The sequence below is a fragment of the Mastomys coucha genome, unplaced genomic scaffold, assembly GCF_008632895.1.
Source record: "Mastomys coucha isolate ucsf_1 unplaced genomic scaffold, UCSF_Mcou_1 pScaffold9, whole genome shotgun sequence".
In the NCBI taxonomy this organism is placed as follows: Eukaryota; Metazoa; Chordata; class Mammalia; order Rodentia; family Muridae; genus Mastomys; species Mastomys coucha.
The window spans coordinates 87,108,875-87,126,097 of NW_022196915.1; the positions used below are offsets into that span (position 1 = coordinate 87,108,875).

At 41.7% G+C, this 17,223-nt stretch overlaps 1 protein-coding gene across 19 annotated transcripts in view; it reads left to right on the forward strand.

The window, feature by feature from the left end:
• The window catches only part of Lmo7 (LIM domain 7), a 195,364-nt gene that overhangs the window by 101,892 nt on the left and 76,249 nt on the right, over positions 1 to 17,223 (forward strand). For 18 of the 19 annotated variants that reach the window (XM_031363014.1, XM_031363015.1, XM_031363018.1 and 15 more), the window contains one exon: positions 481 to 587. In XM_031363014.1, coding sequence (XP_031218874.1) covers positions 481 to 587 — 107 coding nt within the window. Of the gene's footprint in view, positions 1 to 21; positions 207 to 480; positions 588 to 17,223 lie in introns of those variants that run through there. The other variant, XM_031363027.1, reaches the window with a different exon arrangement.

Here is a 17,223-nt window from a genome sequence, read left to right on the forward strand (position 1 = left end):
AATTTGTAATCATAGAAACAGAACGTTCCTCCTCTTATTTCTTCCCTGCCAACAGTTTCTGGGTGGGTGAATGTCAGTAGCTGGAGTTATTTTTAAAGAGGTGAAGCTTGTCGTGCGAAGCTGGGAAGAGGGCGTTTGTTTGCAGAGCAGAGCTGACATCAAAGTGTAGATTACTGCTCACTGGCTAGGCGCTTGTCCTATAACAGGTAATGTTTAACGTGCCAGTCACAAAGATCACAGAAACAGTGTATGCTCGGGCATAAGATAGCACCACCTTTCTCTGCTCTGGAAGACTGAAAGTATACGTGCTGGCGGACTTTTTTTTTTTTCTTTCGAATACTCTTCTGCGGTTGTTCCTGCCACCGCCTCTTTTGCTGACTATAATTGGACTTTGAAGTTGCGAACTTGTATCATAAAAATTGGTAACCTTTGTCTGCGAGCAAGCTCAGCTAAGCAATCACTTTCCAATTCTTTTCACAGGATAACATAAACGTTTTTTTGAAAGCCTGTGAACAGATTGGATTGAAAGAAGCCCAGCTTTTTCATCCCGGGGATCTACAGGATTTATCAAACCGAGTCACCGTCAAGTAAGTCTCACTAGTGTGTTTTACATGTACAATAAGCGTACTGTATCTAATATATATATGTATATACATATACATATATATGTATATATAACATATACCAACTGAAGGCTTGCACCTTAAGTGAAAATAGTTGCTGAGAATTTCTGTGCTTATGGATCTATCTTTCCTCTCTCTTTCTTGTGTCTCATTCTAAAATAGACTCTTTAAAAAATCGGCTTGAGAACTGACTTGGGAGTGTGAAGCCATCTGTAACTGACACTGTGTCAGGATCTTGTTGTAAATCTCTATACTGACCAGAGTGGTGCTTTATATTTTAATGTTTTCCAGCCTGGTCATGCTTGGTTGCTAATGGTGACGCTGTTCATTTTAATTAGGAAGTGAATTTATAGGCTATTACTGTAATTTAAAGGTAAAAATGATCAGTTGAAAGTAGCTTTTAGGCAGTTGGAAATGGAAAATGACAGGGACAGCTGGTGAAAGCCACCTTGGTCATACCTGGCAGGACTGTCTTGCCTCGGGCCGACAACTTTGTCAGTGGTTGCTTTTAGAATAATGAACCTTCCCCGCTGTTGTAGTACTTTGGGTAAGAAGGTAAAAGTGGAGATGAACCACATCTGTGGACATTCTGTTGGAGTTTAGGTGGACAGCAGTGCCCATGTGTGAGTGTTTGGTTTCAGGAAAATTCTTTTAAGCTGCTATGAGATTTTTTTTTCTCCCCACTAGTCAAATATGCATCCAGGAAATCAGTAATAAAATTTTGTTGCTAGGTAAATGCGACATAGACGTTATATAATTTTGAAATAATGCTTACCCCCTTATCTGGCCTCTTGAACCTAATTAACATGTTTCCAAGTGAGGAAACGTGCTATGGTCTACTTGTGGAAATAGTGAAAATGGAAAACTTTGTGCTTCAGATAAAGAAATGTGTACTTTCTGTCTCCATAGTGTGGCTTCCGTCATTATTAAAACCAACCAGGAAATCTTAAACAGGGCCACTGTTTCATGGAGAAAAACAATGCTACAGACGGTTTTGATAGTCTTCCCTGTCTCCTAACAGTCTAATCTTAAAATCTCAGGCAGCACTAGCTGCTTTAAAATCTAACAGTAAATATTTCAAATGAACAACCTGTCCCACGCTGGCCTATCTCTTTCTGTGAGTTGTTGTCCCAACTCCACAGCAATGATATTTGCCTGGAAGGGTTGTCCGTCCACATTTCTGGTGAATCTGAAAGTTCCAATCCGAAGTTTTATTGCTGAAAATACTTACTTTCACTATATTCAAGGTCCTTATAATGTCCATTGAAAATGACAAACTGCTAATTTCTTTTCCCTACTCAGTACATCCTCTCCTAGGGCTTATCTGGTCAAAGAAACTTCAGCCTTTGAAATATTCTTGTACTAGCTCTGAGCGTGCTCTCTACCGTCATATTGCTTTGAACCTCGGCAGCCCACACTTGAGGAGGCTTACGGACTGGGTGAAACATGTTTGTTTGGCCCCTAATTTCAAGAGCGTTGCATACAGGGCTTGCCTGGAGCCGCTTTCAGGAGTGGTTGGGTCTAAAGTGTTGACAAGAAGTCAGTATCAGGGCTCAGCCTTCAGTGAAATTAAATTACTGACAAAGTGAAACCGGGATTGTGCGAAGCTGGCAGAACAACTTGTTTGAGTGGAAACCACAAGCCTGTCACAGCAAGGTGTGCCTCGCTCGGTCAGGGTGAGGGAGCCATTCTCAGTCTCCATGCTTGACTCTTGCTGGGCCTTAAACGGTGAACTCTGGGTCTACCACAGTGGAAGGCTCAGAGCTCCTCAGAGGTTGAAGATCACTGGCAAATGACTTCCCTTGTGCTGTGAGAAAGCGCCTTTCATTACAAGAAACAGGCTTAACAGAAGACCAATGATTGCTTAGCAAAGAGATTTTAGTTTGGGTTGTTATGTAATACACAGACTCCTGTAGGTCAACTCTTGACCTATCATTATTGTTGATTAAAGGACTTGGCATTGATTAGATCGGTGGTTCTCTTGGGGAGATAATTTTTCCTCCCTGGGGACATTTGGCAATGTGTGGAGACATTTTTCATTGCCACAGTTGGTGTGGGGTGCCCATCCAGTGGGTTAGGGTGACACTAAGTGCCCTGTAGCTCACAGGACACACTCAACAGGGGAGGATTTTTTTCTATTCCAGGTGGTCATAATACTGGGGTTCAGAAATTCCAATGTAGACATAGAAGACCCTCTTTGCCAGCAAAAAAGCTACGGGGAAATGAAGGACTCTGACCGGACAGGCTTGTGACACTGCAATGATGTCACAGCATACTTGCCGTCATCTAATAATTTCATTGCTGTGTTAGTTCAGTATGCTTATTTCAGTGGCAAGACTCCTTATGAGTTGTCTGAGAGCATCTCTGTGTGTAGTATTCCGAGACTGTTTGACTCAACTACAAACATTTGATTTAGCAAAAATGTAGCAAGTGATATAATTATTTGAAGTGTGGTGGTGTTAGTGAACCACTCCGGCTATCATCTCGCGGCACTGCACTCCGATTCAGGCTAGCCTTGCTGCACCTGCAAACCAGCCATGGTATACCAAAGGGGGGAAAATAGTAGCAGGTAGTATGCTCTATATGGGGAACAGGAGGCGTTTAGTCTCTGGGTGGAGCGCACATGGACGATGGCTACTCAGAGTGAGGGAGAATCGAAGTGTACTTGAGAAGGAGCAGTGTGGGCAGAAGTGGTTTGGGAGATGCTGGTGTTGGGTAGTTAGAGGAACCCAGAGCCCAGGACATCGCTTTTCCGCAGAGTGTGCCTTAACATTGAGTTTGCAATGCGTTCTCACCAACAAAACAGATTGAGAGCACTTCCCCTGCATCTGTAACGGCATGCACTCATATATGATCGAGTTTCCTCGTGGGCTTCGCTTTGCTGGATGTAGGAGTTTGAACGTTTTCACAATGCATTTGAGAGATTCTACTCATGTTGGTACTGTCTCTTATTCACAAGTCAGTAGAATCCATTTCTGTTTGTTTATTTTCCTTCCCAAAGGGTTAATAAATAAACTTAGGATTCGATCTCCATGAATGGTAGATGAGGGTTAACCCAGTATATGACCGTGAAACTTACCTTGCATCTTTATAACCATTTTGTGGAGTTATCCACAGGGAACTGAACGTTCATAATCCACGGGGAATGAACGATGAGGCGCCCCCTACTCAGTGACCATAGAGGCATGCCACAGAACACTGGGAGTACCCCAAAACATCTATGAAGGTCTTTGTGATGGTATCATGTCAGAAAGAGGGGTACAGAGTGACTGATTTTGTTAGAAATTAACTCATCGGAGAAGTCCTAGATCCTGTCTTACAGGGCTTTGAGTTGGTGGCAGGTCCCCAGTTATATGTTTAGCAACTTTTGACTTAAAAATAAAGCTCATATTTAAAAGCATTGCTTAAAACAAATTTTCTCCTTTAGTGCACACACTTGTGTGTGTGTGTGTGTGTGTGTCTGTGTGTGGTGTTTACCTGTGTATGTGTGTGTGTGTGTGTGTGTGTGTGTGTGTGTGGTGTTTGCCTGTGTGTGTGAGTGTGTGTGTGTGTGTGTGTGTGTGTGTGTACATTTACCCATACATGCAGAGGTTGATACTGGTGTATTCTATCAGTTTCTGCTTGAGTTTTTGAGACAGGGTCTCTTACTGTTCTGAAACTTGCCAAGTAGGCTAGTCCAGATAGCCAGTGAAACCCCAGCATCTGCCTGTTTTCCATCTCTCAGGACTGGGGTTCCAGGTGCAGGGCCCTGTGACTGGCTTTTATGTGCACACTGGCAATTCTAACTCAGTTCCTCATGCTTTGCCCAGGAAATAATACTGACTAGTGAGCTATCTCCCTGAGCTACTCAAAACAATTTCTATCAAACATTTTAAGTTGCAGATTTGAACAGGCTGTAAACATGTTTCTTCCCTCCACCCCCTCAGCACCACAGTCTGGAATTTAACACTTCTTCAGATGCATTCTGTTCACAATTACAGAATGGCAGTGCTTCTGAACACAGTATTTCAGTAATGAAATTATCTTCTAGTATGGATTTAGTGCTGCTTTTATTTAGGTCAGTAACACTTTAAAATGCAACTTTAAATAGTGCTGTTTTCTGGCTTTTCTTATGTACAGGGTTCAGATAATCAAGATTTTTCTTTTCTGGCCTTAAACTCTTGCTGGTTGCCAAAGGAATAGTGATTGGTGTAAAACTAGTATTAATATCTATCCCTCATGACACTTAAACTTAAAATAACATTCCAGGTGTTCAAATCTCTGGCTTCGGAGGGCAGCTTGATTTTTGTCATCGCACTGTGAAGTCGTTAAGGCTCCCAGATGGCACTCTGGGCAAACAGTCTTTCAAATGGAGCCTGACTGTGTACGTACTTATTTGTAGTTTTTTTTTTTTTTTTCAGGTAGATAAAAATAATGAGTACCTTTTATACTAAGATGATTATATCTTATGTTTTTATAAATGTTTGTATGTGTGTCTCTGTGAATATATGTCATGTGAGGGGTTGTTTTCCTAGGCCAGAGGAGGGTATTGTATCCTCTGGAGCTGGGGTTACAGCAGCCGGTTGTGGGCACCTTGGCATGAGTGCTGGGTGCTCATTCATGGAGCTATCTCTCTAGCCACCATTAATTTTTTTTCTTAAATTTATGTCTAGTTCTATAAGTTTGTCTTTCAAATGAATATTTTACCATCTCCATTTTTATTTATTTATCTTAAGCTTAGCCTTATCCAAACTTGGATCTGTCCCTGGAGCATGGCAACTTCCACCTGTCACTGTGTGTTACTATTTTAAGTGCTCCTCTTCCCATCAGCAGAGCAGGCAAAAAGGAAGTTCACTGTGCTGTGCACATCTGTGTCTCCTGGCTCCCTTCTTCAGGGGACAGCCACTTCCTGGGAGGGGGACATTGAGAGGTCTGTAGCCCCTGTGGAGGTCAGCAGGTGAATGCTTATCACTTGCACATCTGAGAGTCCTCACCTCTGCCTGGGGAATATGAGACAAGTGATGTTGAGTCCTAGCAGAATGGAGCTTTAATTTGTCCCTGATTTTCCCTATTTTAAGTACTTAATCTACTTCTCAGAATCCAAAGCTTCTGAGAGGCAGCTCTTCCTTTCCTTTCTCTACTTCAGATCTCAGACTATACCCCGGGGCCTGACTCTGCTTGGTCAGCGGGCTGTGATTTTACACTCTGGTCTGACCAGGGTCTTTATCATCACAGGCAACCTCACTTATATTCATGCTTCAAAGAGTCTCACTCCAGAGCTCCCAGGGAGTAAACTACCAACCAAAGAGTACACATGGTGGGACTCATGGCTCCAGCTGCATATGTAGCAGAGGATGGCCTGGTCAGACATCAATGGGAGGAGAGGCCCTTGGTCCTGTGAAGGCTCTATGCCCCAGTGTAGGGGAATACCAGGGCCAGGAATTGGGTGAGGGTGTGGGTTGGTGAGCAGGGGGAGGGGGAGGGAATAGTTTTTTTTTTTTTTTTGGAGGGGAAACCAGGGAAAGGGGATATCATTTGGAATGTAAATAAAGAAAATATCTAATATATATCACATATATTAGATATATATCTATATCTATCTCTATCCATATCTATCTATCTATCTATCTATCTATCTATCTATCTATCTATCTATCGATCGAGAGTGTCTCACTCTATGACTGATCTGATTAGCAGTCGATAACCAATCAGGCATGGGAGTTTGACAGGTCATTGCTTCCCCCCATCAGATAGCAACTCTTTCATAACAAAGCCTGAGGAGACAAGTGCTTGCCTGATAGAATTTTTTGTCTGTCTTTCAAATCATTGTCTGTAGGGCTCCCGTGTTCAATGAATCTCACTTTAAAAATTACATGCTTAAGCGCGTGTGTAGTCTCCCCAGTTGTTTGTTTATTTATTCGTTTCTTTTAGATTTATTTTATGAGAATGAGCATTTTACTCACATGTATGTCTGTGAACCACATGTGCCTGGTACCTGTGGAGTTCAAGGGGAAGTGCTGGGTCCCCCGAAACTAGAGTTAGAGATAAGTTGTGAACTTATCATGAGAGTGCTGGTAGCTGAACCCAAACTATCAACAAAGGCAACAAGTGTGGAGCCATCTCTCCAGTTGCTCCCCGCTGGCTTGAGCTACCAGCATTAAGTGTTGTTTCTCTAGGAGTTTCTTGCTATGTGCTGGCCTGTTTTAACTGGTCATCTGTGTGAGGGCAAACATATGTATGCCTGAGTTTATGTCTGAGTAAAACTGACACTTTATTGAGGAAGAGGGAATTTTGTTTTAGAGCAGTAACTTACTTGTTTATTATATTAAGACATTGATACAGAACTTTCTGACAGGTACCTACAATTCACAAGTAAGATGGAGTTTGCCTGAGCACTCCACAGTCCTACGAATTCCTGGTTGGAATGTACTCTGTAGATATATCCACTGGAGGGTAGGGATGTAAGTCAGTGCGTAGAGTTCTTGTTGGGCATGCACAAAATTCTTAGGTTCAAATCCCCACCAGCTAGGTATGATGATGTATGCTTATAATCCCAGGGAGGTGAAGACAGGAGATGTGCCAGTGTTTGGCTGTAATTCGAATATAAGGAAAGTGGAGACAGAGGAGCCTTCAGCTACACAAAGAGAAGACTAGAGTGAGCTCCAAGATATCCTGTCCTCCTGACAAACAGCAAGGAGAGAACAGACAAACTCACCAGGTTCTTTGATTTAAAAAAAGTGTACAATTAGCCGGGTGGTGGTGGCGCACGCCTTTAAGCCCAGCACTTGGGAGGCAGAGGCAGGCGGATTTCTGAGTTTGAGGCCAGCCTGGTCTACAGAGTGAGTTCCAGGACAGCCAGGGCTACACAGAGAAACCCTGTCTCGGAAAAAAAAAAAAAGTACAATTATTTGATTTTTCCTTGATTTAATCAAGGAATTCTTCTAACAGGAGGGGACATAGATTTTCCCTTTGGGACCTCTATGTTCTTATTTATTTACGTAAAAACTTTCTCCAAATTGCAAAACTATTTAAAAACAAGGAACATATATTATCCCTTTAGTCTTCTGGTACCAAGTGGAAATGTTGGTATGAAAATTGGATTTTAATTCTAAAATCCATCCTGAAGTGCACATCACATCCTGTGTACTTCAAGATAGACCACACTGCAATGGTGGGAGGCTGATTTTTGCACTCTCCTGTTTTCCTTTGTTCCCATCAGATGTAAAGCTGACCCGGCAAAGCAGGTGCTGAACTTCTGCTTTCAGTCACCTTTGACTTATCATTGTAGGGCAATGATACGCTAATATTACAACACAGTCTGAACCTGCACAGCATCCAAGAGAGCTGAGTTTATCACTCACCTGCCCAGAGGAAGCAAAGCAACGTGGGAACTTTGAACCATAAGTCTTTCGGAGCAGTTGGTGGAAGTTTCAGTAACTCCTTCAATCGCTGTATAGAGAATGCATATCTACAGCTGGCGTGTATATAATTACATGTTTACATTTGCGTGTTCACAAATGTATTCACAGCCATGTCCTTTCTATGTGCTTATAGTATGATGATGTACTGTTCTCTATCTGGTGTACATTTAAGATTTTCAGGGTAGAAAATACGGTCATTATTCAGGGTGTGAATTTTTTTGTAAGGCTTAAGGGCAAGGAATAGTTTGGAAAGCAGGTGCTCCTGGTGGAAGTAATTTCTTATGATAAGTCACAAATGTTAGTTAATAAGACATTTCACCAACAATTACAGTAAGCCTTCCTCTCAAAGCTGGTAGCATACTGGTAAGCTACCTGTCTGGCTTTGCCTACCAGTTTGTAGCTTATTAAAGATGAGAGTGCCTCTCTCTTTAGCCATGTTGACTGTGACACAATTAAAAGCCATTTGGAGACTGAACAGTAAGAAAATCGACTATTTGCTACTGGTTTGTTTGAACTGTTTCCAGGAAACCTCTGCGTGAGTTTTGATTACTTTTCTTTGGGATCCAGCCATAGAATTCAAGTGAGGAGTGCCCCTTGCTGTGGCCAAAAGCATCTTCGATGCTCGGTGTCTCCTGAGTTGGGCTAACTCTTGTTTTTTGTAAATATTTAATCTTAGATTTCTAGCACACCTTAGATCATTCAGTTCCGAGATAAAAGACATACAACCTTTATATTTATAGTAAGCCTTAAAGAGCACTAGAACTGGGCAGATGTCTACCCTCTAAGCTATTAGTATCTATCTACTTCCCTATCAATAATCCTGAGTTATGACTTGTCATATTGTGCCTGAGCAGCTCTTAACTCCAATTGGCCAGCCCTCGTGGCCGTATTTTCATGACTCACCTACCCCATGGCATCTTCTCCTCTCTCCCTTGTGGTCCTCCTCAGCCTCCCAAGCCTGGGAACCGAAACTCCGCTGACCTCTCATCTGCTCAGCTGTAGGCTGTAGGCATCTTGAGTCAACCAATAGTTTTAAATTAAGGAGCGTGGGTCCATCGCATCACTTGGTGTACGTGAGGATTCCCTCATCCCCAGGGACCAACCAGGGCCAGTATTTAGTATTACAATATACAGCAAGAGGGGAACCTCAACACTTGTATTGGTGGTCTCAGCCAGGTCACTTTTCCTCCTTGTGATGGATCAGCTTACCATCTCTTTAAGCTTACCATCGAGACAAATGGTAATTTGTTGCTCGCTCTATGTCATGCTGTATGCTAAATTCTAGCTCTAGATTGCTAAAACTGACAGAGGTAGTTGCTGTTTGTCTGAAGTCTAGAAGGTACTACGGCTTGGATGGCACTCTGCTTCCTGAGGATGTTGGGGTGCCTAAAGGAAATCAGCGGGTACATGTACAATGCCCAGCTTTTAGCACGTACCTAGTAAATACTAAAGTGTTATTGTGAACATTTGCATAATCTAGTTACCTTTTTTGATCTGGTGAAAGTATATGTGCCTTCAAGGGAGAAATTCAGCTCTGGCTATTTAAATTGTGATTGCCAGTTACGGGTCCTTATTTTTCTGAATTTAGGAGGTCTGGGACTTGCTACTGGAGATAGGTGCTTGACTAGATGTGGTTTACAAAATTTTATTTTTATTTAATTCTGTGTATAGGTATAGATATATGCACGTGACATTTTCAGAAAATACAGTGGAAACTTGAATTTGAACGTGAATGTGGGTGCCTACAGAAGCCGAAGGTGTTGGATCCTCTTGGGGCTGCATTTCCAGGGGTGGGAGCCATCCTGTGTGGGTGCTGAGAAGTGGCTGCTGGTGCAATCATTCCAAGAGCAGGGCAAATTCTCTCCAGCCCCTTTAAATAACCACATTAGTAAAGAATTTATGGTCAGTCAACTTGACGTAATCACTAGAGCGAAGGGTCTGCTGTCGTTTCTGTCGCATTGCATGTGGGACCAAGTGGTTGTATTAGTCAACTTTTTAAAAAATTCAGGCTTCCACTGTATTTTCTGAAAATGTCAAGATTTTAATTTGAATTGCTTTCCCCATTTTAAGAAAAAGCAAACCAGAAATACTTCCACAAATTCAGATGATGCCACTGCAGCACATTCAAACCCAAGCCTTTGCATCATTTTTTGGCTTATTTTGAAAGTTGCCTTCTCTCCTCTCCATTTTCATGAAGTGTCATTTTGGACTCAGAGGTGATTTACACAGATGAGATCAGAAGATGTTATCAGAAATGATGCTGGAGGGCTTATGTTCTTTCTCTTTTTGAAATAGCTGTTCATGATCTTGACTAAGCTCAAGAGTGCACTACAAGTTGGCCACTGAGAATAGACTTAACTGCTCCTCTGGGCTAGGCCACTTTGTCCCTTCAAAGTGTAACAAGCCTTGATTCTATGACAGCAAGTGTCTTTACTTCTAGACATCAATGATTTAAAGTGTAGTAGGGTTAAGGGTGACCAAGTGTGGAGGCTCAGTTTTACTTACATACAATGAGAAAGTAAAAAAAAAAAAGGAACTGTGGTTTTCTATTGGTGTTTTAAAAAATACATTACAAGCTGATAGGCTTTTTTTTTTTTTTTCTTTTTTAGAAGTACCTGGCTATCAATAGAATAGACATAGAAGCTGTTTATTGGTTATCATTTGTTTGCTTCTGTAGAGTTTAGGGTAATGAAACAGTAATAGTTCAGGGGAAGTTTCTGGCATTCTGGGTGAGATTGGTCCTTCATCTTTCAGACACATACACCTTTTCATACCTCTCCTAAAGAAAATGGCAGATCTATAAGTATTGAGCAAACATGCACAGTACCCCATACAAATAGTGCCAGTGCCACTGGAGCAACTTTCAATATGAAGGAAAAAGGCCACCTGTCATATAAATCTAAGTGGCATGCACTGATATTCTCAAATGTGACTGGTGTGATTTTTTTTGTAACGTATCATCTGCAAAGTATATGGAAGACCTACTGTGAAGGAACACAGCTAAGATTAGTGAGCTTCTCCTAAGTTTTAAAGGAAAGTAGGATTTAGTGAGCTTGAGAGAAGCCCCTGCTTTGAATTAAGCACTGTTTGCATTAACCTAGCTTCAACTGTTAATTTATCTAGAGTTTGCTCTGTGGGTTCAGGACAGTTTGGGGGAGACATCTCTGAACAAAACATCAAGATCCTGGGGTTTCCGCTGTTTGATTTCACTGCAGCAGTATCGACAGCTGCCAGCCCCCAAGCGCTTCTGCTTTGTATTTACCAATTTGTGGAAGTTCTCTTGTAAGGACGGGTGTGCGTTGTGCTTGTCACTAGGCTTCTCTTGCTTCATCTTGGAGAGGAAATTCTTAAAAAGTGTATTGACTTATAAAATGCCACCACTAACTCATACCACAGATTTCTGTGACGTTGAAGAGCCCAGATTGGTGGATTTACTTTTTCAAAGGGGTGCATGTAGTCTGTGTCTGGGAGGAGACAGTGTCTTAGACTGTGGTCTGTTGTTCTTAGGAGGGACCATGACTGTGACAACTCCTATCAAAGGAAGTGTTCCTTGGGGCTGGCTTACAGCTTCTGAGGTTTAGTCCATTATCAGCATGGAGGGCAGTGGGGCCGACTTGGTGCTGGAGAAGTAGCTGAGAGTTCTACATCCAGATGTGCAGGCAGCAGGAAGAGAGCCACTGGGCTTGGTTTAGGCTTTTGAAAACCTTAAAGCCTACCTCCAGTGGATTATTCCCCTCCAGCCTCCATACCTAATACTTTCCAATAGTGCCATTCTCTGGTGACCAATCACTCAAATCTATGAGCTTATAGGAACCATTCTCATTCAAACCACCACAGACAGCAGGAGTAACATTATTATTAGCTGTAGGTAGCCATAGGATGCGGTACTCCAGTATACTGAGAAGAAAATAGAACATCTCCTTGTCTTTATGTAACTACTAAGAAATGGTGGAGAGTCATGACTATGTTATTGAAGACTCTGACACCATGGCTTAAGCTGTAGGTAGGCCCTTGGGTTTGGATGTGACTATTTCCGGGTGGACAGTGGGCTGGGTGGGATTTGTGGTGAGGTACAGGTGGGGGGACTCACTGAGTTCTCACCTGTGGACCTCTCTGCTGGTACCTTTTAAACAGCATCCAATGAATACGTAACATTCATCATCTATAGATTCCAAACCTAAAAAGCAACTTACTTTGTACCTTGAACAAAGAAGAGGAAAAGCTTAATTAATTTTTGGTTTGGAGTGTTAAGGAGCCTTGCCATGATTCACAGCTGTCGACTCTAAGGCAAGGCTGGATTGGAGTGAAGTGTAGCAACAAGATTAGGAAATCACTGTGTTTGAGGGTCCTGAGCACCTCAGAAATGTTCCTGTTTCTCACTCAGGTTTCAACACATTTCATGAGGGCTATCAGACTCTGTCAGGTGGCTCACGGCTTACTTCCAAATGAGACACAGTCCAGCCAGTCATTCTCCCTTTTGCTTCAGATGCCTGGAGTGAACTGAAGCAGAGAGAAGACAAACTTCCTCAACACCGTGACCTTGGGGAAATAATCGAAGTCTGGGCTTTCAGTCACAGATGTCTCCTTCAGCCATGTTGCCTAAACAGCCTTACGTAGCATTGGAAATTGGACTTCTATTTTGTTTTCTTGTGCTGTGTGCCTAACATTGTCAAAAGTCTATTTTTAGCTGTGCCAGCTTTACCCTAACGTGAATTTGTAAACTTGATTGACATTCCCATACTCCACACCTGCCAAATACCTGTGTGTTCTGAGCTTCAGATTATCTTCCTGCTTTGTTTTAAACTTATGTCAAGCAGAAATATTAAAATGTGTCATCAAATTCAAGATCATTGATGTTTATGGTTTTCTAGTTGTAGGAATGTTAAGTGGCAACCCATGTGTTTTAGACTGGGTGAACTATAGTTGAGAAATAATCAAGTATTTGAATTTTATTGATTGATTTACATAAATGCCTTTGTAGATTTGTGGATTTTGAGCAGATATTTGTAGATGTTCAATTGTATTTGTCACGATAATGGAGCAGACCTGGTATAAGGTTAGGGTTATAAAACTTTACTAATCTAAATTGCTAGGGACCACACTGCCACACTTTGACCTTTGTAGAGTGGAATGGAACTTGTCTAAAAATAGATCTAATAAATACCTTAGATAGTTCCTTGTTTATCAGTTTCTCACCCTATTTTGCTTAGTTTTTGAAAAACAACAAAAAAAAAATTGTAGTTACTTTTATCCTTGACTTCAAGTTAACTGGCCTCTGAATAAGAAAATTCAAAACAAAATATTACATTTGCTATCAATTGGGTCTATAAAAATTTATAAAAACCTTTAATGACTGCTAAATTGAAACTACCCTAAAGCCCCAATTCTACAGAAAAGATAAGTTAGTTATATTACCTATTCTACTGGATTGAAGAAGAAAAAGCTACTACAATATGTTGCCTCTAAGTCCCGCTGTGTAGCCATGGGAGTTTGAAACAGGTGGTCACTACAGAGCATCAAGTGTAACAATAAATAGCACAGTCTAATTCCAGTAAAATGAAACTCTGCTGGGGTGGTGCCTGGGAGAGCAGTGGGGAGGTGTGGGGGGTGGTGCAGGGGTGGGGGATGGGGTCAGACAGTGACTCAGAAGAACAAAGTCCAGGGTGTGAGTCAAGTTCTGAACTCCTTGCAGAGAGCTCCTGCTTGCTCACCAAGCCCTTAGAAACTATTTCTGTGTTCTGTGTGAATGACCTCCGCTAACAGGAAGAAGTCTTTATGAAACTTTTCCTTTGTCAATGTAGTATTTTAGATTATCAAAGTCACACAAAGCTAATAGTTGCCCAAGCTGAAAATATTGCAGGAAAATAAAAATAAGAATAGTTCTCTAAATAACTACTGGATGGGTGCAATTTGATAATAAATCTATCTGATCTTTTTAGTTATTTATACACATAATACAGAGATTACATTGATATATATAAAAAGGAGGGAAAAGGTACTGTGTGCAGGTGTGGAGATTGGAAATGGTGACATTTTGCTTCATATGATGTGTGTAATCTTCTAGGTTGATAGGTTGTTTGCTCGACAGATATGAAACTGTGCTTCGGGAACAGTGTAAAGGGCTAAAGGCCACGTGCTTAGGAAATGGTGTGACTTGAAGTCCTCATGATGGCCCTGCTGCACTCTGCATTGTAAAATTCTGCTTCTCTGAGTGTTCAGGTGAGAGACAGGGTGATCGAATGAAGGAATTTTCCAGTTTGTTAATGTGTGTGTGTGTGTGTGTGTGTGTGTGTGTGCGCGCGCGCACGTGTATGTGTGTATGTGTGTGTGTGTGTGTGTGTGTGTGTGTGTGTATGTGGGCATGTGCTAGACTTTACCTAGAGGTCAGTGCTTTGAGCAAGCTCTTCTAAGATTTCAACGTGCATATATTACATGGGAGTGTGTTACAATGCAGGCCTTGGCAGGGAGGTGTGGAAGCTGAAACTGTGTTTTTGGCAGGGCTGGGCAATAGAGACTACACTTTCAGTAGGAAGGGTGTATCACATACTAACACGAGGTTTAAGGAAGGTGTTAGGGAAAATGAGTCCTTCACTCCTCCTGTTGGACAGGGACATCCTCACAGTTATTCCCTGTTCATGCCTGAGCCTTCCTGCTTGTTCACATGGCGACTGCTAACTTCAGAGCTAAGCTGCCACTCTCTGCTACTTTCTTCTCCATGAAGGTCTCCTAATTATCACCATATGTCTTAATTTTCCAGCCTTATTATGGTATGATTTACTTATGATCAAATTTATCCAGTTTGTGTTGAATGCAGTTGTGTTCTAATTCCCGTGATCCAGATGTAAGAGACATAGGAAGTTACCACACACCTCTTAGGGGTCAGATTCCTTCCCTTGATGGATGGTTACCATGATTTTGACCACAGTGGATGATCTTGTTCCTCATGCTCATCAGTACATAGGTCATGAATAGCTACCTCCCACTTTTTGAGGCAAGATCTTACTATGTAGCCCTGATTGGCCTGGAATTCTACTTGAAGACCAGGCTCACCCTGGATTCACAGAGATAGATCTACCTGCCTCTGCCTCCTAGGTCTTGAGATTAAAAAAGTATGCTTATTTTCCCACTCTTTGGTGTACTGTTGAAACATGCGTATAAGTTGGCCCTCTTCCCCTCTTCAAAAAGTAGACAAGAATTCACTCCTCAGTATGTTTTCTGGAAATGTTTTGATATTCTATCTTAGGAAGTATTTTACTCTGGAGTAATTGGCAGTAGGAACATTACCCTTCCAAGGACAATGACATGATCTATCTGTAAGAGAGTGGCCTTCTTTCTGGATCCAGTTGGATACCAAACTCAGTTAAGAGAATATACCACTATTGTATGTTGTAGACTTGGGAAGCTTACATTACAACTGCAGCTATATGTATGGTATCCAAATTTTCCGCCTGTCTTGGGAAAACCTACAAATCAAATGGGTAGAGTGGACAACTATTCTTGGGCTTAGGCTCCATCTGGCCTCATTCACAAAGCTGTCTAGGAAAGGAAGCCATGTACTACTGGTCTTAGCTCAGCCAGGATCGTCTGTGGACTCTGGCAGCTTCTTCCCACCTGTGATGGCTATTCTTGGATTTCAATTTGACTACATTTGGAATTAACTAAAACACCAAAATGGAGAGTACACATGTGGTGAATTTTTGCTTAATGTGAAGTGGTAAGGTCTACTTCTACTCCGGATCTGTGAGGTAGTAGGACACACCTTTAGTCCACGTCATTTGAGCTTGGAAATTCCATCTCTGATCAGGACTATGATTTATACTTGGAAGCATATAAAGACTCGGGAGAAGGAAGCTTTTGCTCTTTGCCTGCTTGCTCTCACCTTGCTATCGTCTACTCTTTCACTGTCATTAAAGCATATTGCTGGGATTCCAGCACATTCTGAAGACCAGCTGAGACACCCAACTACATGCACTGAACAACTGTTGCATTAGCTGTCCATAGCCTGTAAATCACTCTAATAACCACCTCCCTCATCTCTCTCTCACTCTTTTAGAGTGAGTATATGTGTGTGTATATATGTATATATACATATATATGATATAGTGTGTTTATATATGTACAATCTCTCTCTCTCTCTCTCTCTCTCTCTCTCTCTTTCTCTCTTTCTCTCTCTCTCTCTCTCACACACACACACATACACACACACACTCACTCACTCACTCACTCACTCGGTAGGTTTTGTTACTCTAGAGAACCCCGACTAATACACCACCTATCTATCCTTACTTTTATAAAACATAATAAAAGCAACACTTTTATTATGACCTTGTGTAGAGGGATCCCTGTGAGGATTAGAAGAGTTGCTACAAACAAAGCCTCAATGTTAGGCAAGACACAAATGTTGTAAAAATGCCAGGAGTTTTATTAACATCTTTTATGGAAGTTTCCTCTTGTCTATCCCCAGAACTCCAGAAGTATGTGCAATCTACATGACCGTTTTCTATGAAGAGGGAGTAATGGCTTTGTGCTTGGAAATGTGGTAGCCTTGAGAGTATTGGAAAGAGGGCACATCACTTAGATGAAGATACAGTTTTACCCTTGGAGAGGAATAAGTCTGAGAGAAATGAAGGAGCTGTCACTGGAGGATAAATGTCACTAGGGGGAAAATGTGGAGGAAGGAGACAGGCAGCTGCAGGACTCAGCCTGGGCACTCTCAGTCAGGGAAGGTGGCAAAACGAGGTGACCAGCCTAAAGTGTCCAGCTGGCAGCACAAAGAAGGCCCTGGGGGACCTCGGAATACTCTTAGAGGAGAGTTTTCTTTTTGCTCATTTGCTTTTGAGAGTAAATGAGGAATTTTTTTTTATCAGTAATTCTAAACCACAAGATAGGGAAACAACAGATTTAGAGAAAACTCACATTTCCCCCTTAGTCTTTGGCCATTTTCATACTATAAGAACTTATACGCATTTTATTTTATGAAAAACGGTGTTTAACAGTCTTCTTAGGATGAAATGTGAAAGTGAAATGACTTTGCTTTTTCATGTTAAATCTAAATAATAATGAAATTAGGATTTGAGTGACCCACAATAGTAAACACTTGACTAGAAATTTTGAGGTCCCAGGTTCAGTTTCTAGCAGCATAAAATTCAGAACAAAAAGAGAGAGAGAGAGAGAGAGAGAGAGAGAGAGAGAGAGAGAGA